Here is a 20662-nt window from a genome sequence, read left to right as displayed (position 1 = left end):
CAGTTTTGAAAAACTTAGGAATTCTGATTAATGCAATGTCCAATTGTGATTCCCCCAACTCAAGATGTTATGAAACTCATTATAGGTGATCAGATTGAGATTGAGATCTTTTGGGAAGGAATGAACAATATAGGAATTTGTTGTTTTTGACTATGCTTATTTGTTATAAGGGTTTTGTTTTGATTTTCATTTGGGAGTTGGAAATGGGAATGGGAGAAGGTAGATTTTTTTTAGTTGAAAAAAATAAAAGAAATATAGGGTTAGAATTAATCTGAAGAGATCATGTCCTAGAGGTTTCAGTCCTTTCATTTTTGTAACTTCTGCCCTGGAGCTCAGCTGTCCTACAGGCTCTCTTACTGCCCATTATTTCAGGAAAGCCCTAATCATTCATTGCTTCGCTCTTCACTCCCTGGCAATCTACTGGATAGTTAAATACCCTTTCCAATCTATCCTCCTCTTTTCCCCCTGCACACACAGTTCTGAAACTATGAATTAACCCTGCCATTATTCCAGGAAGGGGGGTGATTGAATCTGTTCCTCTATAGTCCCATTCACCATTCCAATAACTTTAGATAGGAAAGTGTCCCTCCCTGGTTTTCATTTGTAAATGTTCACTGTCTCTCCATATTAGAATACAAACTCCTTAAGAACAGGAACTCTCCTAGTTTATATATTTGTATCCTCCAAATTAGCACAGTGTCTTTTTCATTCATTCATTCATTCATTCATTCATTCATTCCTAGCATATATTTCACATTTTCAGTTGATGAGGCACTGATTCAAGAAAGCTACATTTGACTGAATGGAAAAGATGTAATATAATCTGGATAAATGTAAATTCTTATGCTTTGGTTCAAAAAGTCACTGTATAAGAGGTGGAGTCCTGTCCAGACAGAAGCTTTCTGTAAAAAATATTGGAGTTTTAGTAAAATATAAATTCAATGTTAGTTAATAGTTCAACATGGAAGTCAAAAAAGCAAGTATAATCTTAAACTACATAAAATGGAAGCAAGAATAAAGAGATGCTTATTCAGATCACAGGTGGTATTGGTTTCAGTTTTAGATGCCATAGTTAAAGGTGCCACATCTTAGGAATAACATCAGTAAACTAGGAGGTATCCAGAAGAAGGCAACTATAGAAGGGTCAGGTTCTGGGGTTCTGGTCACTTAAAGGAACTTGAAATGTTTAATCTTGAGACTGGGCTGACATGATAAGTATTTTAAATATTTAAGCACTGTCATACTGAAGAAGGGCTATACTTATTTGTTTTTCTAGAGGGCAGAAATTAGGATATTAGATGGAAACTTCAGGGAGACAAGAGAAAAGTCCCAACAATTAGAGTTTTGAGAGGAAGGACCTTAAAAGGTAGCAGATTCCCTTCAAAAGAGTTTTTTTTTTAAGGTTTTTGCAAAGCAGATGGGGTTAAGTGGCTTGCCCAAGGCCACACAGCTAGGTAATTATTAAGTGTCTGAGACCAGATTTGAACTCAGGTACTCCTGACTCCAGGGCCAGTGCTTTATCCACTGCGCCAGCTAGCCACCCCTCAAAAGAGTTTTTCAAGCAAAGAATGGATGATAATGTTCCAGGAATGGTAATCAAAGAGATTCTTGTTCAAGTATGGGTTGGACTCAATACCTTCAGTGGGGATAACATGGGATCCTGTGAAAATGGATATTTCATGGGCTGTGATTATATAAAGAGAAGAAAATAAAAGAGACAAAAGCCCATGAAAAAGTCTTAGGGAACACTCAGACTTTGAATACCTAAGATAGATTGATCATGGGTGAAATAACAAAACTGGATTCCCAAAGAAGTTAAAGCTGGTAACCATGCTTTGGAGGCACAGTAATCCCCCCAAGATCCAGGAAAAAAATTGATCCTTGCCTAAAGGAGCCAGCTAAATCTATTTCTTTTTTCATAAAAAGGTGATAATACAAATTTTTTTCATACAGTTGTAATGAGGATCCTGTAATCTCTTTGAAGATTAAGGCAACATATACATATATTTATCTTTACATATACATATATATTATTTACATTTATATCTAAAATATATTATATACATGTAAAACTATTATATATATATATATTTGTATATATGCATATATAAATATAACTTTGTAACCTTAAAATACTATAAGGGAATACAAGTTCCTTAAGGGCAGAGGCTGTTTGCTTCCTTTCTTTATAACCCCTAACTCTTAGCACAGTGCCTATGTTCACAGTATATGCTTAACAATTGCTTGCTGAATAAATGAGTGAATAAAAATGTCAGCTATTTTTCTTAAAGGCAATTCCTAAAATTCATTTGTTAGCCCTATAGCACATGGTTGGGGACAGGGGCAGAGCTCTCATGGAATATTGATCATGCACTGTCATACTACTATAATTCAACATCATTAAAACATTATTAAGCAACCTTTCCCTACTTCAACCCTGCTTCTTTAGCTTCTATTCCTCTTTTGGGTAAGCACAACTCTCCCAGAATGTCAATATATTAAAAAATATATAATGCCAAGTAGACCAGGATGCTTATATGGTCTAGTCAGTGCTAACTGGCCCCCATCAGGGTGTTTTACTTAATGCCCTATTTTCATGGCTCTAACTAACTCATTTACTCAGGATATGCCTCTGTTTATGAAAGATTCTTGCTGGTTCCTTTAGGAAGTAATAAAGTTGGCCTAGAGAATACTTTGGATGACTTCAAGATCCTCAGTAGGCTGCTGGGTATTTTCTAGGATTACGCTATAAACAGTAAGGCTAGAGGAAAGAAGGGAAACTACTTTTAGAAAGGAAAAAAATGGTATGCGCTTAGCTCAGAAAAACACCCTGGCGCCTGCTCTGTCAGGACACTTGGTTCTTTCTGTATGAAGGAGTACTCTAATTTCCAGGAGGGCTGAAAGTTATGGCTCACTGTTTACATCCTTTGTCTGTAGCAGTCTGATGGTATACACTGCAGCTTTATTTTCCTTGTCTCCTTCTTAAATCAACCATAAATCATTCTCCATGCTGAGCTTTCCACAAAAATTCCCTGTGGTTTCTTTCTGTCTCTCACTCCCAACTATCACGTTGTGTCTCCCATTGGCAATAATGGGAGCATCTGTTCCCCATACCAGCACTATTTGCGAATACTTCGAGACCACGTCCTTGATTACTCCTCAAAAGTTCAACTTCTGTTTTCACAGAGCCAAAACACATACTGTATTATCCAGTTTAAATAGTTTCCAATCCTCATCTGGGCAACTGGCTTCTTCATTTCCACCCATTACGCATATCATTTCTTAAAATTGCACTTCAGCTTTTCCTTTGAATTCACAGTATACATGATTCATTCCATTCTGATTGGGTGGTGACTTAGTCCTTTGGAGCTGTGATTTGCCGTTCTCTTAGGATGGCTTTCATCAATGCTGCTATGTACTTTTAAGAAACACCTTCAGACCTGAAGGCAGCATTTTTCTTGGAATAAACCAGCATAGCTATAAGTATACCACAATTCTGCATCCCTTCAGGTACCTATCATTATACAAAGACATACAGGGAATTTTCCATGGTTGATAGGATCTTGGTTTCCCTAGGATCTTGGGATTCTTGTGCTAGCTTTTTTTTCCCCTCACTTCTTTTGAATGACTTAATGAGGCAATACTTTACCAGTGCTAGAATTATCATTTCAAGCAATGACCACCCATTGTGTGTATACCAGACTATTTTAGTGGAAAGGTCATAATTGCAAAACCTGGCCTGGGTTCCTGAGTAGGCCAATTACTAGTCATGTAATTCTGGGAAAGGTACTTAACCTCTTGGGTTTTTTACCCATCTGTAAAATGGGGATAATAATCTTAACACAACCTAAAATATTTTATGAGATTGTTGAGAAGATTGTGGGATCTCAGATGTCTGGTTGAAAGAGAATTTAGAGGCCATCTCACTCAACCTCCTCCTTTGACAGATGAAGAAATGAGACCCAGAAAGTTTAAGGGACTTGCCCAAGGTCTCACAGGGAATCAGTAGACAAGTTGGGATTTGAACCCAAGACCTTTGGCTTCAAATTCTATATTCTTTCTACTGTACTATGATGCCTCCTTAAATCATAATGTAACAGAGGAACTGAAACATGCTTCTATTTGTCTTTCCTGATGGGTTATACAGAGCATTCCCTAATATTCCCTGTCTAGTTCCAGTCTGCTGGGTGCAGTTTTGGGATCCAGCTTCCACATATAACAAGAGACTTGTATTATGGGATAACCGAATTTTCTAATTGGCTGCTGAGCTAGACTAACTGATAATAGTTGGCTGAGTCAGAATTCAGTGGTTATACAACTAGAACAACTTTTGTGCTCTCTCTACAGGTCTATACTTTGAGCTACCTCCTAAGAGCTGGATGAGGGGAATTCAGCTGCCCTGTCTCCTACCTGGTCATGGTAATTGTGTGCATATGACTTATCTTTCACTATGTGGGGTCTTTCCTGATTTTAAGTTGGGAAATATTGAAAAAATTGGTTTTGTGAATCAAGACTAGTTTATATGTGATTTGTAATTCCGGATTAACATTTAAGGTTGTTAGTAGGTGCTTAACAAATGTCTAGGGGTGGCTAGATGGCGCAGTGGATAGAGTACTGGCCCTGGAGTCAGGAGTACCTGAGTTCAAATCTGGTTTCAGACACTTAATAACTACTTAGCTGTGTGGCCTTGGGCAAGCCACTTAACCCCATTTGTCTTGCAAAAAAAAAACTAAAAAAAAATTAAGAAAACAAAAACAAATGTCTGTTGACTGAATGTCTGTGACGGGTCAAGTTAAGATACACTCAAATTTAGAAGATTTAATCTTGCTTTGTTGTTTGTTGCTGAGTCATTTTTTTAGTTGTTTCCATCCCCCTATCTGGAATTTTTCTTTAGCAACAATATTGGAATGATTTACCTGTGCCCAGTGTCACACAGTGTCTGAGGTCAAGTTTGAACTCATGAAAATGAATCCTCCTGATTATATCTACTGTATCATCTTAACCCTGCTTATTATTGTTCTAAAAAAAATAAATCCATGACTGGTCATTTGAATCCTCTTTGAACATTTTCCCTTGATTCACTTTCTGACAGCTTGAGATTTTCTATAAAGATTGTCATTTTCCTAGTTTAAGGTGAATAAAGAAGTCAATACATTCTCTGCATTGTGGATGCATAAGATCACACCTGATAGAGTGAATGAATGTTTTGAAAATAAACGAGGAGGAAAAAAATTGTCAGTTTGCTGCCCAGATAAGGAGCAAAGCTGTCTAGCTCCAATACTAGCATGGAGGAATTGAGCATCTGAGATCTTTGCACAAACCCCAAATTACCAAGCTACTCAGCCAGATTGTAAAGGCCAGCCAGGAGAAGAGAAGAGCTCCCAAGTGGATCTCGATTCCTGCCCCTTGTTGATTTCTCTAAAGGAAACAAAAGATCTGGAGAAAGTATTTCCTTGCACTATTTGGCAAGAGAAAGAAGCACCTGGAAATTTCTGAAGAAAAAGAGAGCACACCTTACTCCTATAGATTTGAAAGAAATTCCACAAAAATGGGAAATTATAATAAGAATAAGGCTTTGTGTTATTAATCACCATGGTATCAAGTTCTGTCATAAGGTTTGTTTTTTTAGCTGACATTGGATCAGTTAGGGAGAGATTTAGAGCAAGCAGGATTGGAATAAACAATTTTCCATTACCTAGTTGTCACCTTCACCATTCCTTAGGGGGGAAACCCAACAGATGGGGCTACATGTAGTGAGTCAAATGCAGTTGTCCTCTTGCCCTGCTAGGTCACAGTTCATTTTAGTGATAGACTTCCCTCCTGATTCACATGCAGTATGGGATGAAGCTTTTCACTGTGAGTGAAGTTTCACATAGCCTCAAAATGCTGCTCAAGAGAACCCTGTTCCAGCTCCCCTTAGGGAGTGGAGCACAACTAAGGCTGTAAGAAGAGCTATCATGTCTTTTCTTCCAATGTCTGCCTAGCAGGATGCTCTCTAGAGACAAGCAACTTGCTTCAAGATTGGATGAAGTAGGAGAAGAGGAATTACAATTGTTCAATGTTACTTTTGCTAACTACATTCCATAAAAAAGCAAAACAAATCCCTGATGCAATTTCCTCAGTCTTGTCTCCTAGTTCATTTGACAAATCATGCCGTCTTAATTCTTTCCTCAATTTGAAAGACTAAATGAGTATCTTGTTGGAACTAGGGTGAGGTGAGATAAAGAAAGGGGTGACAAATTTTAGGTGAATTCTCTGAGCTATCAGAGAGTTGCTGTGACACTGTTTGGGCAATTATATGGCTACTAGTAGGTCAAAAAAGAAAAGAAATTTTGAGCTAGTGTTATTTGGAAACCGCCAAGACAAAGAATAAACAAAGAATAAATGTCAGCATCCTTGTCACATTGTTTCATTTTGCCTATATTGATATGCAGTTTTACACAATGTTTCTGTTCATGCACAAAAGGTACAGCTTTCAGATAGATATGCATGTGTCCAGTCGGATATGAAAATAGGAAATTGCACAGACTTCCTGGCCTCAGTGCAGGTAAAAGAAAAAAGTCACTAATGCTTAGATGTCACTGAAAGGAAGGTAAAATAATTGAGGGTAGGGTAGAAGGGAGGAAATAGAAAGATAGGGAGATTCCTACTCTTGACTAAAGCATTTCCAGAAAAAAAAAACCCACAGGAACGTTAGAAAGAATTTCAACTCTGAACACAACCTCTCTCTCGGTAGGAATCTAAATTCTAGGTCAGGTCACACTGATTTTGGAGAAAAAAAAAATCCTGCTGCCATAAATATTTGAGATAGTCTGTTATTTTCCCAAACTATTATTTTGAAATGTCTACACATCCATAATTTCATAGCTATGGGTACTCTCTCCTCCCATTGGAACCACCCAGGCCTTCTCATCCTCTGCAATTCTCTTCATTGTCTTTCCTTAATGTTTCATAGAGACTCTCCAACATGCTGTAGGCTTTCCCTTAGTTCTGACATTGTATAGACAGCAGCCCAGCACACAAGCTTCCCAGTTCTTCCCAGCTCTTACTACATGATCAGCATCCCTCCTTTTTTAGGTATTCATTGCTTTAATGTTATTTTTTACATACAACACCATTTGCAGCCATTGTTGGTAATGAACAGCAGCCAAACTGCACCCAGTATATATCTTTCCATTGCTTTGGGGGGCACTTGCAATTTTGATTCTTCTGTGCTACTTATAATATGTAACCTTATAGGATCCCTGGGTGAATATTGTGGCTAAAATGTAGGGAAATTTTGTTGCATCAAGCACCTGGGGAAATCATTAAAATTGTGGTACACTTTCCCAAACCATTTCACTTCAAAACATTTCCTTCTCCCATTCAATTTAAAGCCCATACAACTGTCCAGCTATACCAGCCATCTAAAATAAATCTGTTGATGGGTTATTTCAATGAACTGCTTGTCATATAATCTCAGAAATATGCGTTCTTCATCTAATATGTTTTCCAAGGTGGGTGGGTAGAATGACCTTTGAGTGATCTCTGATCTCACTGAGATTGTTTAGTGAAAGTTTCCTGAAACATGATGTAATTATCCCAATGATATCCGTGAATATTTAAGAGGGATCTGTCCTATGAATAGAGAAGTAACCTCCTATTAAATTTTTTAAAGGGTTTGATCCTTGCTTGGATCTATCCTTGCTGAATGATGGAACAGTATGGAATGATGGCTAAAGAGTAAGCTTTGAAATCAGGAAGACCAAGGTTGTGTGACTAGGTCCTGGCTATGTGACACTCTTTTTGTGACTTTACCTCTCAGTACTCTTGGAGACTTTCTAAGAGTATAAGTGGCAGAAAAGTTATATATTTTTTGTTTTTTAATTGATATTTTATTTTATTATTCCAATTACATGTTATGAAAGTTTTAAAATATTTATCCACATGCATATGCATATTTCTAAGTCACACGATTTCCTTCCACCCTCCCTTTCCACCCCTCAGGTGAATATTGTAACATACACATTTGTGTTTAATATGTTTACAGAGTAGTCATTTTCAGTGTGAGGAATTATGTTTAAGGGAAAAGAAAGGAAACCATGAAAGAAGAAAGAAATACATAAAGAAATTTTTAAAAAAGTGAATGTAGTGATCATTCAGATTCTGTAGGGGGTTTATTTTTGGTTTTGTTTTGTTTTGTTTTCTTCCTCTGGATAGTGATAGCATTGTCCATAGCTAGTCTCCTAGGGCTGTCCTAGTTTTCTGAACTACTGAGAGGAGCAGCATCCATCAAGATTGATCAACTCACAATGTTGTTTTTAATGTAGACAATGTTCTGTTGGTTCTGCTCCCTTCATTCAGCATCAGTTCCTGTAATTCATTCCATGTTTCTCTAGAGTCTGATAATTCAGGGTTTCTTATAGAACAATAGTATTCCATAACATTAATATACCATAACTTGTTCATCCTTTCCCCAATTCATGAGCATCCCCTCAATTTCCATTCTTTGCCACTACAAAAAGCTGCTATGAATATTTTGGAACATGTGGAACTTTTTCCATTTTTTATGATTTCTTTTGAAATATAGGCCCTGGGGGCGGCTAGGTGGTGAAGTGGATAGAGCACTGGCCCTGGAGTCAGGAGTACCTGTGTTCAAACCCAGTGTCAGACACTTAATAATTACCTAGCTATGTGGCATTGGGCAAGCCACTTAACCCCATTTGCCTTGCAAAAATCTAAAAAAAAAAAAAAAAAAAAAGGAAAAAGAAAAAGAAATATAGGCCCTGTATTGGAATTCTTGGGTCAAAGGATATGATTAGTTTTATTGCTCTTTGGACATAGTTCCATATTGCTCTCAAGAATGGTTGCAGCAGTTCACAACTCCACCAACAGTGTATCAATGTCCTCCCACAACCTATCCAACATTGATCGTTTTCCATTTTTTTGTCCTCTTTTAATTTGTATTTCTCTAATCAGTAATGATTTGGAGCATTTTTATGTGATTATAGATAATTTACTTTGATCATTTATCAATTAGGGAATAACTTGTTAACTATAAATTTGATGCACTTCTCTATATATTTTAGAAATGAGACTTTATCAGAACCCCAAACTGTGAAAATTGTTTCCCAGCTTTCTGTTTTCCTTCTAATTTTAGCAGCACTGGCAGAAAAATTATTGATTTGAATAGTGGACTTTCCTCAATTGGCAAGTCCTTCAGATTAGTGAAATCACAGGTCTGATCCCTATTCCATATCCTTTGGGGTTGGTATTCACAAGCTACTGAGCAAAAATATCTGACAGTGAATTTTACTGTATTTTAAGATGGTAGGTGTAGGGGATGACTTGTTTAAGAAAGTAAGTCTCTAAGACCACACTTGTACTATTGAGTCAAATGCTTTTCTCAAATTCAGTTTGGTATAAAAATCAATTGAAGGAAAAAAAGTGATTTCTACCTGCCCTTTGTGATGAACATAAAGACATAATGGAGTCAAAATATTGTCAAGGAATTGGGCATTTTTATGAGCCTAACAAAATTTTTATTTTGCTCAGGCTCTATTGCCTTAGTCCAATAGATGGGATGATGCTTGTGCTTTTTGGGAAGACAATCAATAACTCTTTTTATTTGGTAGGCAATATTTGAGAGGAAAACTTTTATGGGGTGCAGACTCTACTTAGTGGCTACTTGCAGGAAAAAAAAAATCAGAAGAGAAAGAGATCACTAGGATGCCAAGGACCCAGCTGAATGCTGTTTGAAGTCAGGGAGCTCTTAACTCTTGCTTTTTCTCTTAAGTAGAGCTGACTTTTGTTTATTCATTCACCTGCTTCTTGCTGTTTCTCACTAAAGGTTAAGTGGTTGTGAAACTGTATGCCCTGCAGGATTGGTTTCTGCTGTTTTAAATACTTGTCCAAGTGGCAGTATCTTATGGCTCCACTCTGAAAAGCTCTATTGGCACCTGAGGGTGGTTTGTTTTTGACCACTTGAAGTTTTTAATGTGCTCCATCAGTCTCAGGCCAACCTGTCTCTCTGCAGTCAGGGCCATTTTGCTTTTGTTTGAGACTCTTTATGACAGCGCCAAGGGAGACGTGCTTGGAAACTCAGAGGGCTCCTGCAAAGACAAAGCTGTGCCCACTCTATCAAATCTGCTGCTATTTACTCTGCTCGATATAGGACGCTTACATTTGCATTTTCCCCCTCACTTGTTATTGCATGATGCTGATTCATACTCAGGAAAAAAAGGAAATTCTGTCTTCATTATTTTCTCCCCAGCCATCCTGGTCACATGCTAATAATAGAGGCCAGCTAGACCCCAGTGCTCCCTTATTTTTTAAGCCATGTTGAGGTCCCAATTTTGGAGCTAGCATCAATACAGATGCAGTTGTTATTGTACTTCAAATTTGATTTATGACCATGCCACCTCCATCTTTCAGGTACCTGTATGCCTCTGAATTCCCAAAGTGAATCCCTAAAATAACCCCTCGATATTTCATGACTTCATTGGCATTAATGTGGCATTAATAATCATAAAATGTTTTATACATTACAGATGTTTCCACTCATATTTTATAGCTGACACTCCCCGAATTCACATATTATTCTAGAGCTGAATCCCTTTGAAGACATTTTGAGGATTTTTTTTCTCCTGGTACTACTGAATGATAACTATTTTTTCCTCCAAATCAGGGGTGGATGAGTGATGTGTTCTCTGCTCACAGGGCTTGAATGGGATGCCAAGTAGGAGGCTGACATAGGGAGGGGGAAGAGAATAGAATTGGAGAGATAAACACAGCTGAAGAGAGACAAAAGGCTGACATTTGCTCTTTGCTTTGTTCTTTCCCCCTCCTTCCCAATTTACACCTTTGGAAGAAAGTATAATCAACTCTGTTTCCTAGAATTGTAGATTCAGGGTCAGAAGGAGTTTTGTACATTATGTGACCCAAGCAGGCGGCTAGGTTGCGCAGTGGTTAGAGTGCCAGCCCTGGAATCAGGAGTACCTGAATTCAAATCCAGACTTAAACACTTAATAATTACTTAGCTGTGTGGCATTGGGCAAGCCACTTAACCCCAATGCCTTGCAAAAAACAAACAAACAAACAAACATTATGTAACCCAACCTCCAACCATTAAGTATAGGCATGACCTCTTCAACATCCCTAATATCCAATCTCACCTGGGATACTCTCAATGACAAAGAGCTCATCTTGTCCAACCTCAAATGACTCAAAGGCCATTCAGCAGTTAGGTGACCAACCATGTGCTGGGAATATTGGGAAAGAAATTTCTTGCCTGTGGAGAAATCAGATCTGGGGGGAGACTGGATGGCATCTAAAGTGACCTAATTTTAAATTTTATGATTCTCAACTCAACCACTAACTTTGGACTCTACAACATGGGAAGTGTCCTTGGGATCACAAACCTTTTGTTAGCAGAGCAAATGCTGGCAGTTCCTATCAAATAGAAATGGTTTCAGATGTAGGTCTGGCAATGAAAATGCCTGTCCTTCAAACACCAACATAGCTAAATGCAAAAAGGCTCATTACCAAGTGGATCCTTCATCATTATCCCACCCCTGGATTTTCAGGTATAAATAGGTCATGAAGACATACTAAAAAATCCAGTGACTGGGATCTACATCAAAAGAGGAATTAGTTACACCAATGAAATCAAAGACTGCTGAAATACTAAGTTGTAGAGTGTTAATAGAAAGTATAGGGACTGGTGGAGAACTAGTCTTGGGGGACAGGAAGATCTGGGTTCAAGTGACATAACCATAAAGCCTTGGACTATAGAAAACCTGAACTCAAATCTAACCTCAATATTACTAACTGTGTGACCATGGATAAATCACTTTAACACATTTTCTTCAATTTCTTGATCTGAAAAACAGGAATAATAAGGATATCTACTCACAGGGCTGTTGTGAGGATAAAATGAGATAATATTCAGAAAGTACTTATCATACATAATAAATGCTTGTTAAAATTTTAATTTGTTTTTTTTTTTTTTAAATCCTGCCTCTGACACATAATGACTATATGACCCTGGGAAAGTAATCAAACTGTTCATTGTCCTCAACTAAATAAATCACAGATCTAATTTTTTTAAAGGCTTATTCTTCCTCCCTAATCTGAACAAGCATTTATTAAGTGCTAACTGTAGATCAAACACTATGCTAGATACTGATAAAAACAGTCTTAGAATTAGTCCTGCCCTTGAGGAGCTTACATTCTACTGGAAGAAGCCTTTGAAAACTAATTCCAATCTATATTCATTTATGAATATTTTTTTAAAAATGTTACTGTGTTCCAAAAAATTACTTTAATGAGTTAGAAAAAAGTTGTAAGTAAATTCTTATGGAGAAATAAAAAGTCAAGAATTTCCAGGGATTTAATGAAAAAAAAGTGCAAAAGAAGGGGGCTTAGCACTACCCGATCTAAAATTATATTATAAAGCATCAGTAATCAAAACTGTCTAGTATTGGCTAAGAAATAGACTGGTGGATCAGTGAAATAGACTAGGTATACTAGCAGGAAACGATTATAGTAATCTGCTGTTTGATAAACCCAAAGAGCCCAGCTATTGGGATAAAAACTCTCTCTTTATAAAAACTAATGGGAAAATTGGAAGTTAGTATGGAAGAAACTTAGATTAAGACCAACACCTCACACCCTATAGCAAGATAAGCTCCAAAATTTATGATATAATAATTCCATTCAAACCTACAAAAGAAACTGGGTGAAGAATAAACAAGATTGATTGAGGTTTCTTAATAGATCTATGTATATTTCATTTATTCCTGATCTATGTTGTTTTTTAAGTTTGTTACCTTTGCTATCATTAGTCAATGTTCATTTCAATAAAGATTTCCATTTTTATTGATAAAGCACAACTAAGTGTTAAAGATATAATTTTTATTTTTACTTAAATCAAAAAATTTATGTGTTGGGCACTGTGCTAAGTTCTGGGGATGCCAAGAAAGGTAGAAATAGTACCTACCCTCAAGAAGTTCACATTATAATGAAGGAAACAAACATATAGTTATTACTACTGCTAATAGTATGGCCAGTGAGATGGTGCAGTGGATAAATTGCCACAGTCAAGAAGATTCATCTTCCTGAGTTTAAGTCATCTTCCTGACTAGCTGTGTGGTCCTGAACAAGTCACTCAGCCCTATCTGCCTCAGTTTCCTCACCTGTAAAATGAACTGGAAAAGGAAATGGCAAACTGTTCCACTTCATATTATCCCCAGTATCTTTGTTAAGAAAACTCTAAATGAGGACATAAAGAGTCAGGAATGACTGAAAAGACTGGACAAACTAACAATGGCTAGAATTTATATAGCACTTTAAGGTTTGCAAAAAGCACTTCACATGTTTTACTTCATCTGGGAAATAATTAGGTACATATGAGATATAATGAGTCATTATGAGATAATTTCTGATATGAAGATATTGAAAGCTGGGGTTGGGACAAACAAAACGGCGAGTTCTCTGAAGTCATCATTTCTGAGATAAAGGTGTTGAAAGAAGCATCTGATCTGTCTTGAAGAAAACCAGGGAAACTCAGGTGAGGGGCAGAGTATATCATGCAGAGAGGGTAGCCATCACAAAGGAATATGTCACTTAAAATTACTTATGTTTAATTGCTTACCTTCTCAATAAGGGGGAAAGGAACCAGAGGGAGGGAGAGAATTTGGAACTCAAAACTTGTCAAAAATTAAAAAATAAGTGAAAATGGAAGTGTAAATGAAGTATTTATGGAAAGTCTTGATAATTTTACCAGAGGAACATTCATTTACTTAGGATCATAGATTTAGAGCTTAGAGGTCATCAGGTCCAACCCTTTCTAGAAACTGAGATTCAGAGAGGGAAAAATCATTTATCCTGGGGTATGATGGTAGTATGGAGGATAGTTAGGATTCAATTCCAGGCCTTTTGACTCCAAATCTATGTCATTATGCCATATTATAACTTGTTCTAAATGCAGGGAAAACATGAAGGCATAAATAAGCTAATGATAAGTTAGAAATCTTAACATATGAGGAAAATAACATACAACTATTTGCAGATGAGCTCTATGTTTATTTGCAAATAGGCTATCAACAAGCATTCAGGTTCACTCAGAAATAAGGAAGAGTGCCTCAATTGGAAAGGCCAAGAACATTGGGTATGGAATATTGTCTACCATGTCAAATTGAGTCAGAGGTGGTGGAAACCTGGTTATGCTTAACTTTTGTTATTAGGGAAGGCAAGCAGTTGGGAGGTGAGAGTATTACGTCTTGGAAATGACTTTGATCTAAAATCAAATGGCATCAATAAAACTTAAGAAAAAAAAAGAAGGGGGGCGGCTAGGTGGCGCAGTGGATAAAGCACCGGCCCTGGAGTCAGGAGTACCTGGGTTCGAATCCAGTCTCAGACACTTAATTACCTAGCTGTGTGGCCTTGGGCAAGCCACTTAACCCCATTTGCTTGTAAAAACCTTAAAAGAAAGAAAGAGAGAGAGAGAGAGAGAGAGAGAGAGAGAGAGAGAGAGAAAGAGAAAGAAAAAAGAAGGGAAAGGTTAATGTTCTTTGAAAGTAGACAAGCCATGATATTCCTATAATAAATTTACCTGCAAACTTGTAAGAAACACAACATAAAAGGCAGATATTGGGAGAGATTCAGCCTTTCACAACTTAGTTTTGCTCTAGAAAATCATAGGAAATGTTAGATTTAGTTCTCTGGCAGGTGTTTATCTAGCTTACCTAACAATCCAAAGGCTTCAGAATGACTCTACATGCTATTCCCCAGTCAAGTATCTATCTGCAAATGGATCGATTTCCATATCTGGACTGTAACATCAAGCATTTAAATTACTTAATGTTGGAAACTGGAGTACACAAAGTGATTTCAAAAATGAGGAACATTGGGGCAGCTAGGTGGATAAAGCACCGGCCCTGGATTCAGGAGTACCTGGGTTCAAATCTGGTCTCAGACACTTAATAATTATCTAGCTGTGTGGCCTTGGGTAAGCCAGTTAACCCCGTTTACCTTGCCAAAAAAACCTAAAGAAAAAAATGAGGAACATGGCAGACATCTCAAGGGGTTGGGACAAACAAAATAGGTGTGTTCTCTGAAGTCATCATTAACTGGGGGTTTCAATTCCACAGACATGTCATAGTAAATGTAAATTAGTTAATAAAACAGCTACATTGTCTTCTTAATTTTTGAAATATTTCTCATTGAGATTGAAGCTCCATATTTTGTTACCGTCCAGAATCAATTTAGTTTTGTTTCGGTTTTCTTTTAAATGCATAGAATAGGGAGGAAATTTCAAATAAAATGTGTAATTGTTTCTGTATTGCAAAGGATAAACAAGTATACTTTCTGGTTAATGAGAAAATGGATGTTTAACTCACTGAAAAGCAGATAAACTCTCACATATCACATTCTGACTGTCCCCATTATCCCTGGTTTTGTGAGACCAAAAAAGGAAAAAAGCAAACACATGGGAGAATGTTAAATAAGGATTCTATTTAGTTATGAAACACTTTGGTCATTCTAAGCTAGTGCTATAGAAATCCTGTCCTCCTATGACTTCCAGGCAGGGTTGTAGGAATAACACTATTTACTACTTGTCTTTGCAGTTCCAATACTTAGTGCTGGGCCCATGGAACAGTAAAATGAATCGGAGACTTTGGAGGATGCCTGTTTCCAAGTAGCTTCTCCTGCACAGGGGTCTGATTCAGGAAGGCAGGTGAGTGGACCCAGATTGACTGGGGAGTGGGGGGAAGAGGGAGGCAGAACACACATGTGTGTGTATGTATATGTATATATACATACATATATATATATACATATATATATATGTATGTATGTATATGCATGTGACTCTAGTGACAGTCTATACAGAATAGAAAAGCAGCCCTGGGCAGGAGCCAAAGGAAGGCCAACTTGAAATTCAAGCAATGAGTGGGTCCCAATTTGGTTGACATTTTTTAAGCTTCAAAAGGTCAATGTATATGCTATAATACACTGTACAAAGACACAAGCCTGGATTTTACTGTGCCTGTCAAATGGCTGGCATGAACCTGCTATTTAGAACTTGCAGACAGTACAATTTCCATGTGTGAAGATGTGAGCATAATTTTACCTTCTGTTGTTTTTTAAACCACCTTGGGCCACGATTTTTAAATTGAAACACAAGAAGTAGGTTGTGCTCAGGTTCCCATAGCAACATTAACTTATCCAAATTGCCTGAGCTGTATGGAATACTTTCAATTACCAGTTTGGCTTTTAAATGTACACTTTAATTATGGGAAATGTAGATGAGTTAAGATTCTGATGCAAATCTTGGCTTTTACATCTGCTGATTTATACAAGCTTAAATAGTAACCTTAATACTTCTATTGACACATGCCACCAAACCAGTCAAAGCTGTTCTCATTTCATTTACAATCTTTCCACTATTCAATCTATCCTGCATACCACTGCCAGACTAATCTTTCTAAAGAACTCTTTCCATCCCGTTTCTCCTCAGCTCAGAAATCTTCAGTGCCTCTCGGTTCCCTATAGGATAAAATCTGGACTTCTTAGCTTCAAGATCTTCTGACATTTGGCTATGATCTAGTTGGAAAGAACAGGCAGCAGTGATGCTGGGGGAAGAGAACTAGCTTTATAGTTCAAATCTAATCTCTAATACTAATATCTGTGTGACTTGAGTGAGTCACAACCTTTTGGGGTCTTTGTTTCCTTATCTATAAAATATGAGGGTTGGATTAGAAGGCTACAGAGGTCTCTTCCAACCTCATCTCTCAATGTTACCCCTTAACTTCAGCTAGATTAGTCTAGTTAGTCTGTTCATTCCAAAATTCACCTGTGGTCCCTCTTTCATCCTCACCATTAATTCAAATATTAAGTAGTTTTTGAGGTCTAGTTCAGGTCTCTCCCTCACCACTCCAGACTACATGAGTTCTTACAGTGCTTATAACACCAATTTTCATACTTATTCATGTCATTCATCCTTCCATAATGTTTCTTATCTTGCCACCCCAGTCAGACTATAAACTCCTTGTGGGCAAGACTTCTAACTTTATTTGCAAACTCCATAGCAGAATGAATGTGTATTGGAAGAATATGGAAATAATTCCATTTTTATGTGCTGAAATTTTAAAATTCTCCTAATTTTAACATCTCATAAGTTAATCAGCTTTACAGAAAACTCTCAATAATCTGTGTACTAGTGATATTTAGAAACAATACTCAAGATGGGCCACTGTCACAAGAGCAAAATAGCAAATACACAGCAAAGGACAGAAAAAGTCAAAATCTATTCCAGATAGTCTCTGAATCAGGAGAGAAAAAAAATAGCTTTAAGCAAAAACTTGGGCTTTTCCTGAATTTCCCTGGAAACAGATATGCTGCCTATTTGGTGACAGATGACAACTGAGCACAGCTAGAATATGTTTGTGAACTGATTACTGAACCCAATGGTATAAATAAAAGCAGATGATTGTCTTCACTTTTTAAAATAGGCAAGCTATTGTTTTTTTTTTTCTGAAGAGATCTCAATTACTGCAGTAAGCTGAATGTGTAGTATTTTGCTTTTTAACCATTTTAAAGAAAGGAGTAATTAGAAGTAACAAACACAAACATGTTTGGGCAATTCACATTTACTGATTTTTTTAAAAAATGTCAAATACAGTGGATCCTTCCATATCACCTTATATGTGTATAAATCTATAGAAGATCTCACCCATGAAAAAAGAGCCATCATGTATATTCCATCCTAGCTTCTAAATTGCCTTGGAATAATTTTTGAAGAGACCTTTGCATGGGGTGATCCTGATTTACACAGAAGTATGCTCTTCAAACAGCAGGGATGAGATCATCAAGGTCATCATTATGAAATGAATGCGATGGTTTCTGAAACTTGCCCTGTACCCACACTCGATGCATTTTCACTTTTTCTTTCCTATTAACTTGTAAACGTCGGTCAACCAGGTTCTGCTTTTCATCTAACCCAGCCTGATAGAACATATTGTGGACTTCCCCTGTGACACAAAAATGAAAAGCAAAAGTTTGACAAGGGATTAAGCACAAGAAAATAGTCATACATCACAACTTCAGTTCACTATCCAGATTTTTATCCTTTACCAAAACTTTTCACAAAGCACCCCCACTAGGATACAAATGGGGATGGGAGTCTTAAGGAAATAAAATATACATTCTACTATGCATTCATACAATATAAGGAGATATAATACAGCATTCAAAGAAGGACAGCAACTATAGTGTTACTTTTCTTGATGTTTTAACAGATGTTCCTTTTCAGAGTTTCTACTTGTTAATAAAAAGGCCCAAATATGCTATAATATAAATGTGTTTACATAAGACTGGAAAAGTCCTTGAATACAAGGCTCATTTAGTACCCATCACTGTCAAAAACGTACTTTAGAATGAAAAATTGATGAGAAAAGTCATTTACTATGAGACATATGAATAAAATTCTCTCGATTGGTTCCATGCAAGTCATCAACTCTTTTTTGCTCCTTGCTGACAATGCCCACTGTGAAGGGCTGAACATCATTTGGCAGGTGATGCTATGATGAAATAATAGGATCAATGGGTCAATTTCACTTGGGAAAAAAAAAATCTTAAAATACCATTAAAAAACCTTTCAATTTAAACTCTCAAGTAGAATGTTTAAAAGCACTGGGAAGTGAACTTTAATAAATTATTTGACATTGTGATACTTTATGAGACAATAACTTTTGAATTTTTCTTCCCACAAATGAAAAAATAAGTATTTTTTCCAACCATCTATATATCTCTAGGATGCAATTCTTACCTTTTGTGAAGAAATATGCCCTTGTACCATCTCCTCGAACATAAAAATTTTCAGATAAGCAGCATCCTATAGAAGATAGTTATGAAAATGGGAAATTAAAATTCCTATTTGAAAAGCAAAAGATAAAAATAAGTACAATCAAGGAAAACATTCTTTAAGACACAAATATGCAAAATCACCAAGGTAACAAAAAGGATCTTTTATACCTTTTTTGAAACGAAGTTGAGTGAGATCATATCTTCCATGGTCCCGAAATAACAACATTCCCCCAGGTTTCAGTAACTTGGACAGTCTGTTTACAACACCTTGCATCCTTTAAAGACAAAGCATGATGCCCTATTCAATTTCATCTTTTTTTTTCTCTGCCAGGGTGAACTTTCATCTTTTGAAGTCAAAATATGAAAAGCCTGTCATCAAGCTCATTATAAGGTCACAGGAAAATAAAAACAAACATGATCAAGAATAAAAACAAAAAGCATTTTTTACCAAGAAGGAAAGCAAGACTCAGAGACATAAAATAACCAGGTTCAAAAAAAACTTAATTGATGGATGACAAAGAAGTCTACAGTGTCTAAAGAGACCACTCAAGTGACTAGATCTATTTGGTGGCTTTGTAGGGGTTTCTGCAGAATGTCTAACAAAGCTGTACTGAGAAATCACATAGATATTTTCCAATAACCACAACAAAATTAATTGGCTGCAGGGCATGGAAAGAGAAAAATTGAGGGGTGCTTCTGCTTGCAAATTCTTCTACAAAGTAGAGGATGTAACTATGCCATGGTTATCTCATACCCAAAATGTCTAAAACAGTGGTTTTTTTCCCCTGGGGCTTGGGATCTTGGGATCTTCTGGGCCTCCCATATTTGAATACATTTCAATATAATTGGTTTTCTTTATAATCTTTATGCATCAAAAAACAGCCCTCTAAGTACATACAGTTCATTAGTCAAAGGGGTCATGAAACACAAAAGGTTAAGAATTCTTGTTCTCGGGGCAGTTAGGTAGTTTAGTGGGTAAGAACACCAGCCCTGGAGTTGGGAAGACCTTAGTTCAAAATCGAACTCAGATATTTAATAATTGCCTAGCTGTATGACCTTGGGGAAGTCACTTAACCCCACTGACAAATAAATTTTTTTTAAAAAATTAAAAAAAAAATTCTTGGTCTCAAAACAAGTTCATCTATCTTTCAAAATCACCCACCCCTCAATCCATGACATTCTTATTGTTGTTGACAGACTGTATCATCAGTCATCAATGCTTCAAAATCTTGGAAGTCAGATAGGTACAATGATCAGGAACAGGTACTGGAGCTGGAAAGGACCTTAAAAATCATCTAGTTCGACAACTTCATTCTAAAGATAGAAAACTGAGGCTGCAATTGCCTTCTTTTCCACATTTCTTACTGTCCCATATCCGAAGATCATCAAATCCTATATATTCTTCCTTCATCAAATTTTTCTGAATCTATCTTTTTTCTTTCCACATCCACTGGCACCTCCTTCCTCTATCCCATGCCTGAATAGAAACAACAACAAACTGCTAATGTTGTATCTCTAATTTCAAACTATCCTTCATACTATGGTCACATTAATCTTTCCAGTTATATACATGGTAGTTTCTACCAATCATTTATTTTTTGCAAGGCTTTGAGTTTTAAAATTTTTCCCCATCTCTCCCTTTCCTGCCCCCCCCCATAGAAGGCAATTTGAAATACTTTTTACAATTGCATCCACGATATGCATAGATTAAAACTGAATGTGTTGTGAGAGAAAAAACAGATCTAAAAGGGAGAAAGAAAACATTAGAAAAAGCAATACATAATACATAAGACAACTTTTAAAACCTGAAGAT

General features: G+C 36.8%; 1 protein-coding gene across 3 annotated transcripts in view; it reads right to left on the bottom strand.

Annotated features, from left to right (window-relative positions):
* Positions 1-15871: 15871 nt before the first annotated feature.
* Positions 15872-20662, bottom strand: part of METTL8 (methyltransferase 8, tRNA N3-cytidine) — a 120121-nt gene continuing 115330 nt past the window's right edge. For all 3 annotated transcript variants that reach the window (XM_074215725.1, XM_074215724.1, XM_074215726.1), the window contains 3 exons: positions 19018-19124; positions 18812-18877; positions 15872-18014 (listed from right to left, as the gene is read on the bottom strand). In XM_074215725.1, coding sequence (XP_074071826.1) covers positions 17830-18014; positions 18812-18877; positions 19018-19124 — 358 coding nt within the window. In that variant the 3' untranslated portion in view covers positions 15872-17829. The remainder of the gene's footprint in view (positions 18015-18811; positions 18878-19017; positions 19125-20662) is intronic.

This window comes from Macrotis lagotis, chromosome 1 (genome assembly GCF_037893015.1).
Source record: "Macrotis lagotis isolate mMagLag1 chromosome 1, bilby.v1.9.chrom.fasta, whole genome shotgun sequence".
Lineage (NCBI taxonomy): Eukaryota > Metazoa > Chordata > Mammalia > Peramelemorphia > Peramelidae > Macrotis > Macrotis lagotis.
Note: the sequence above shows the minus strand (reverse complement) of the source record. Positions and strands in the feature narration are given on the sequence as shown.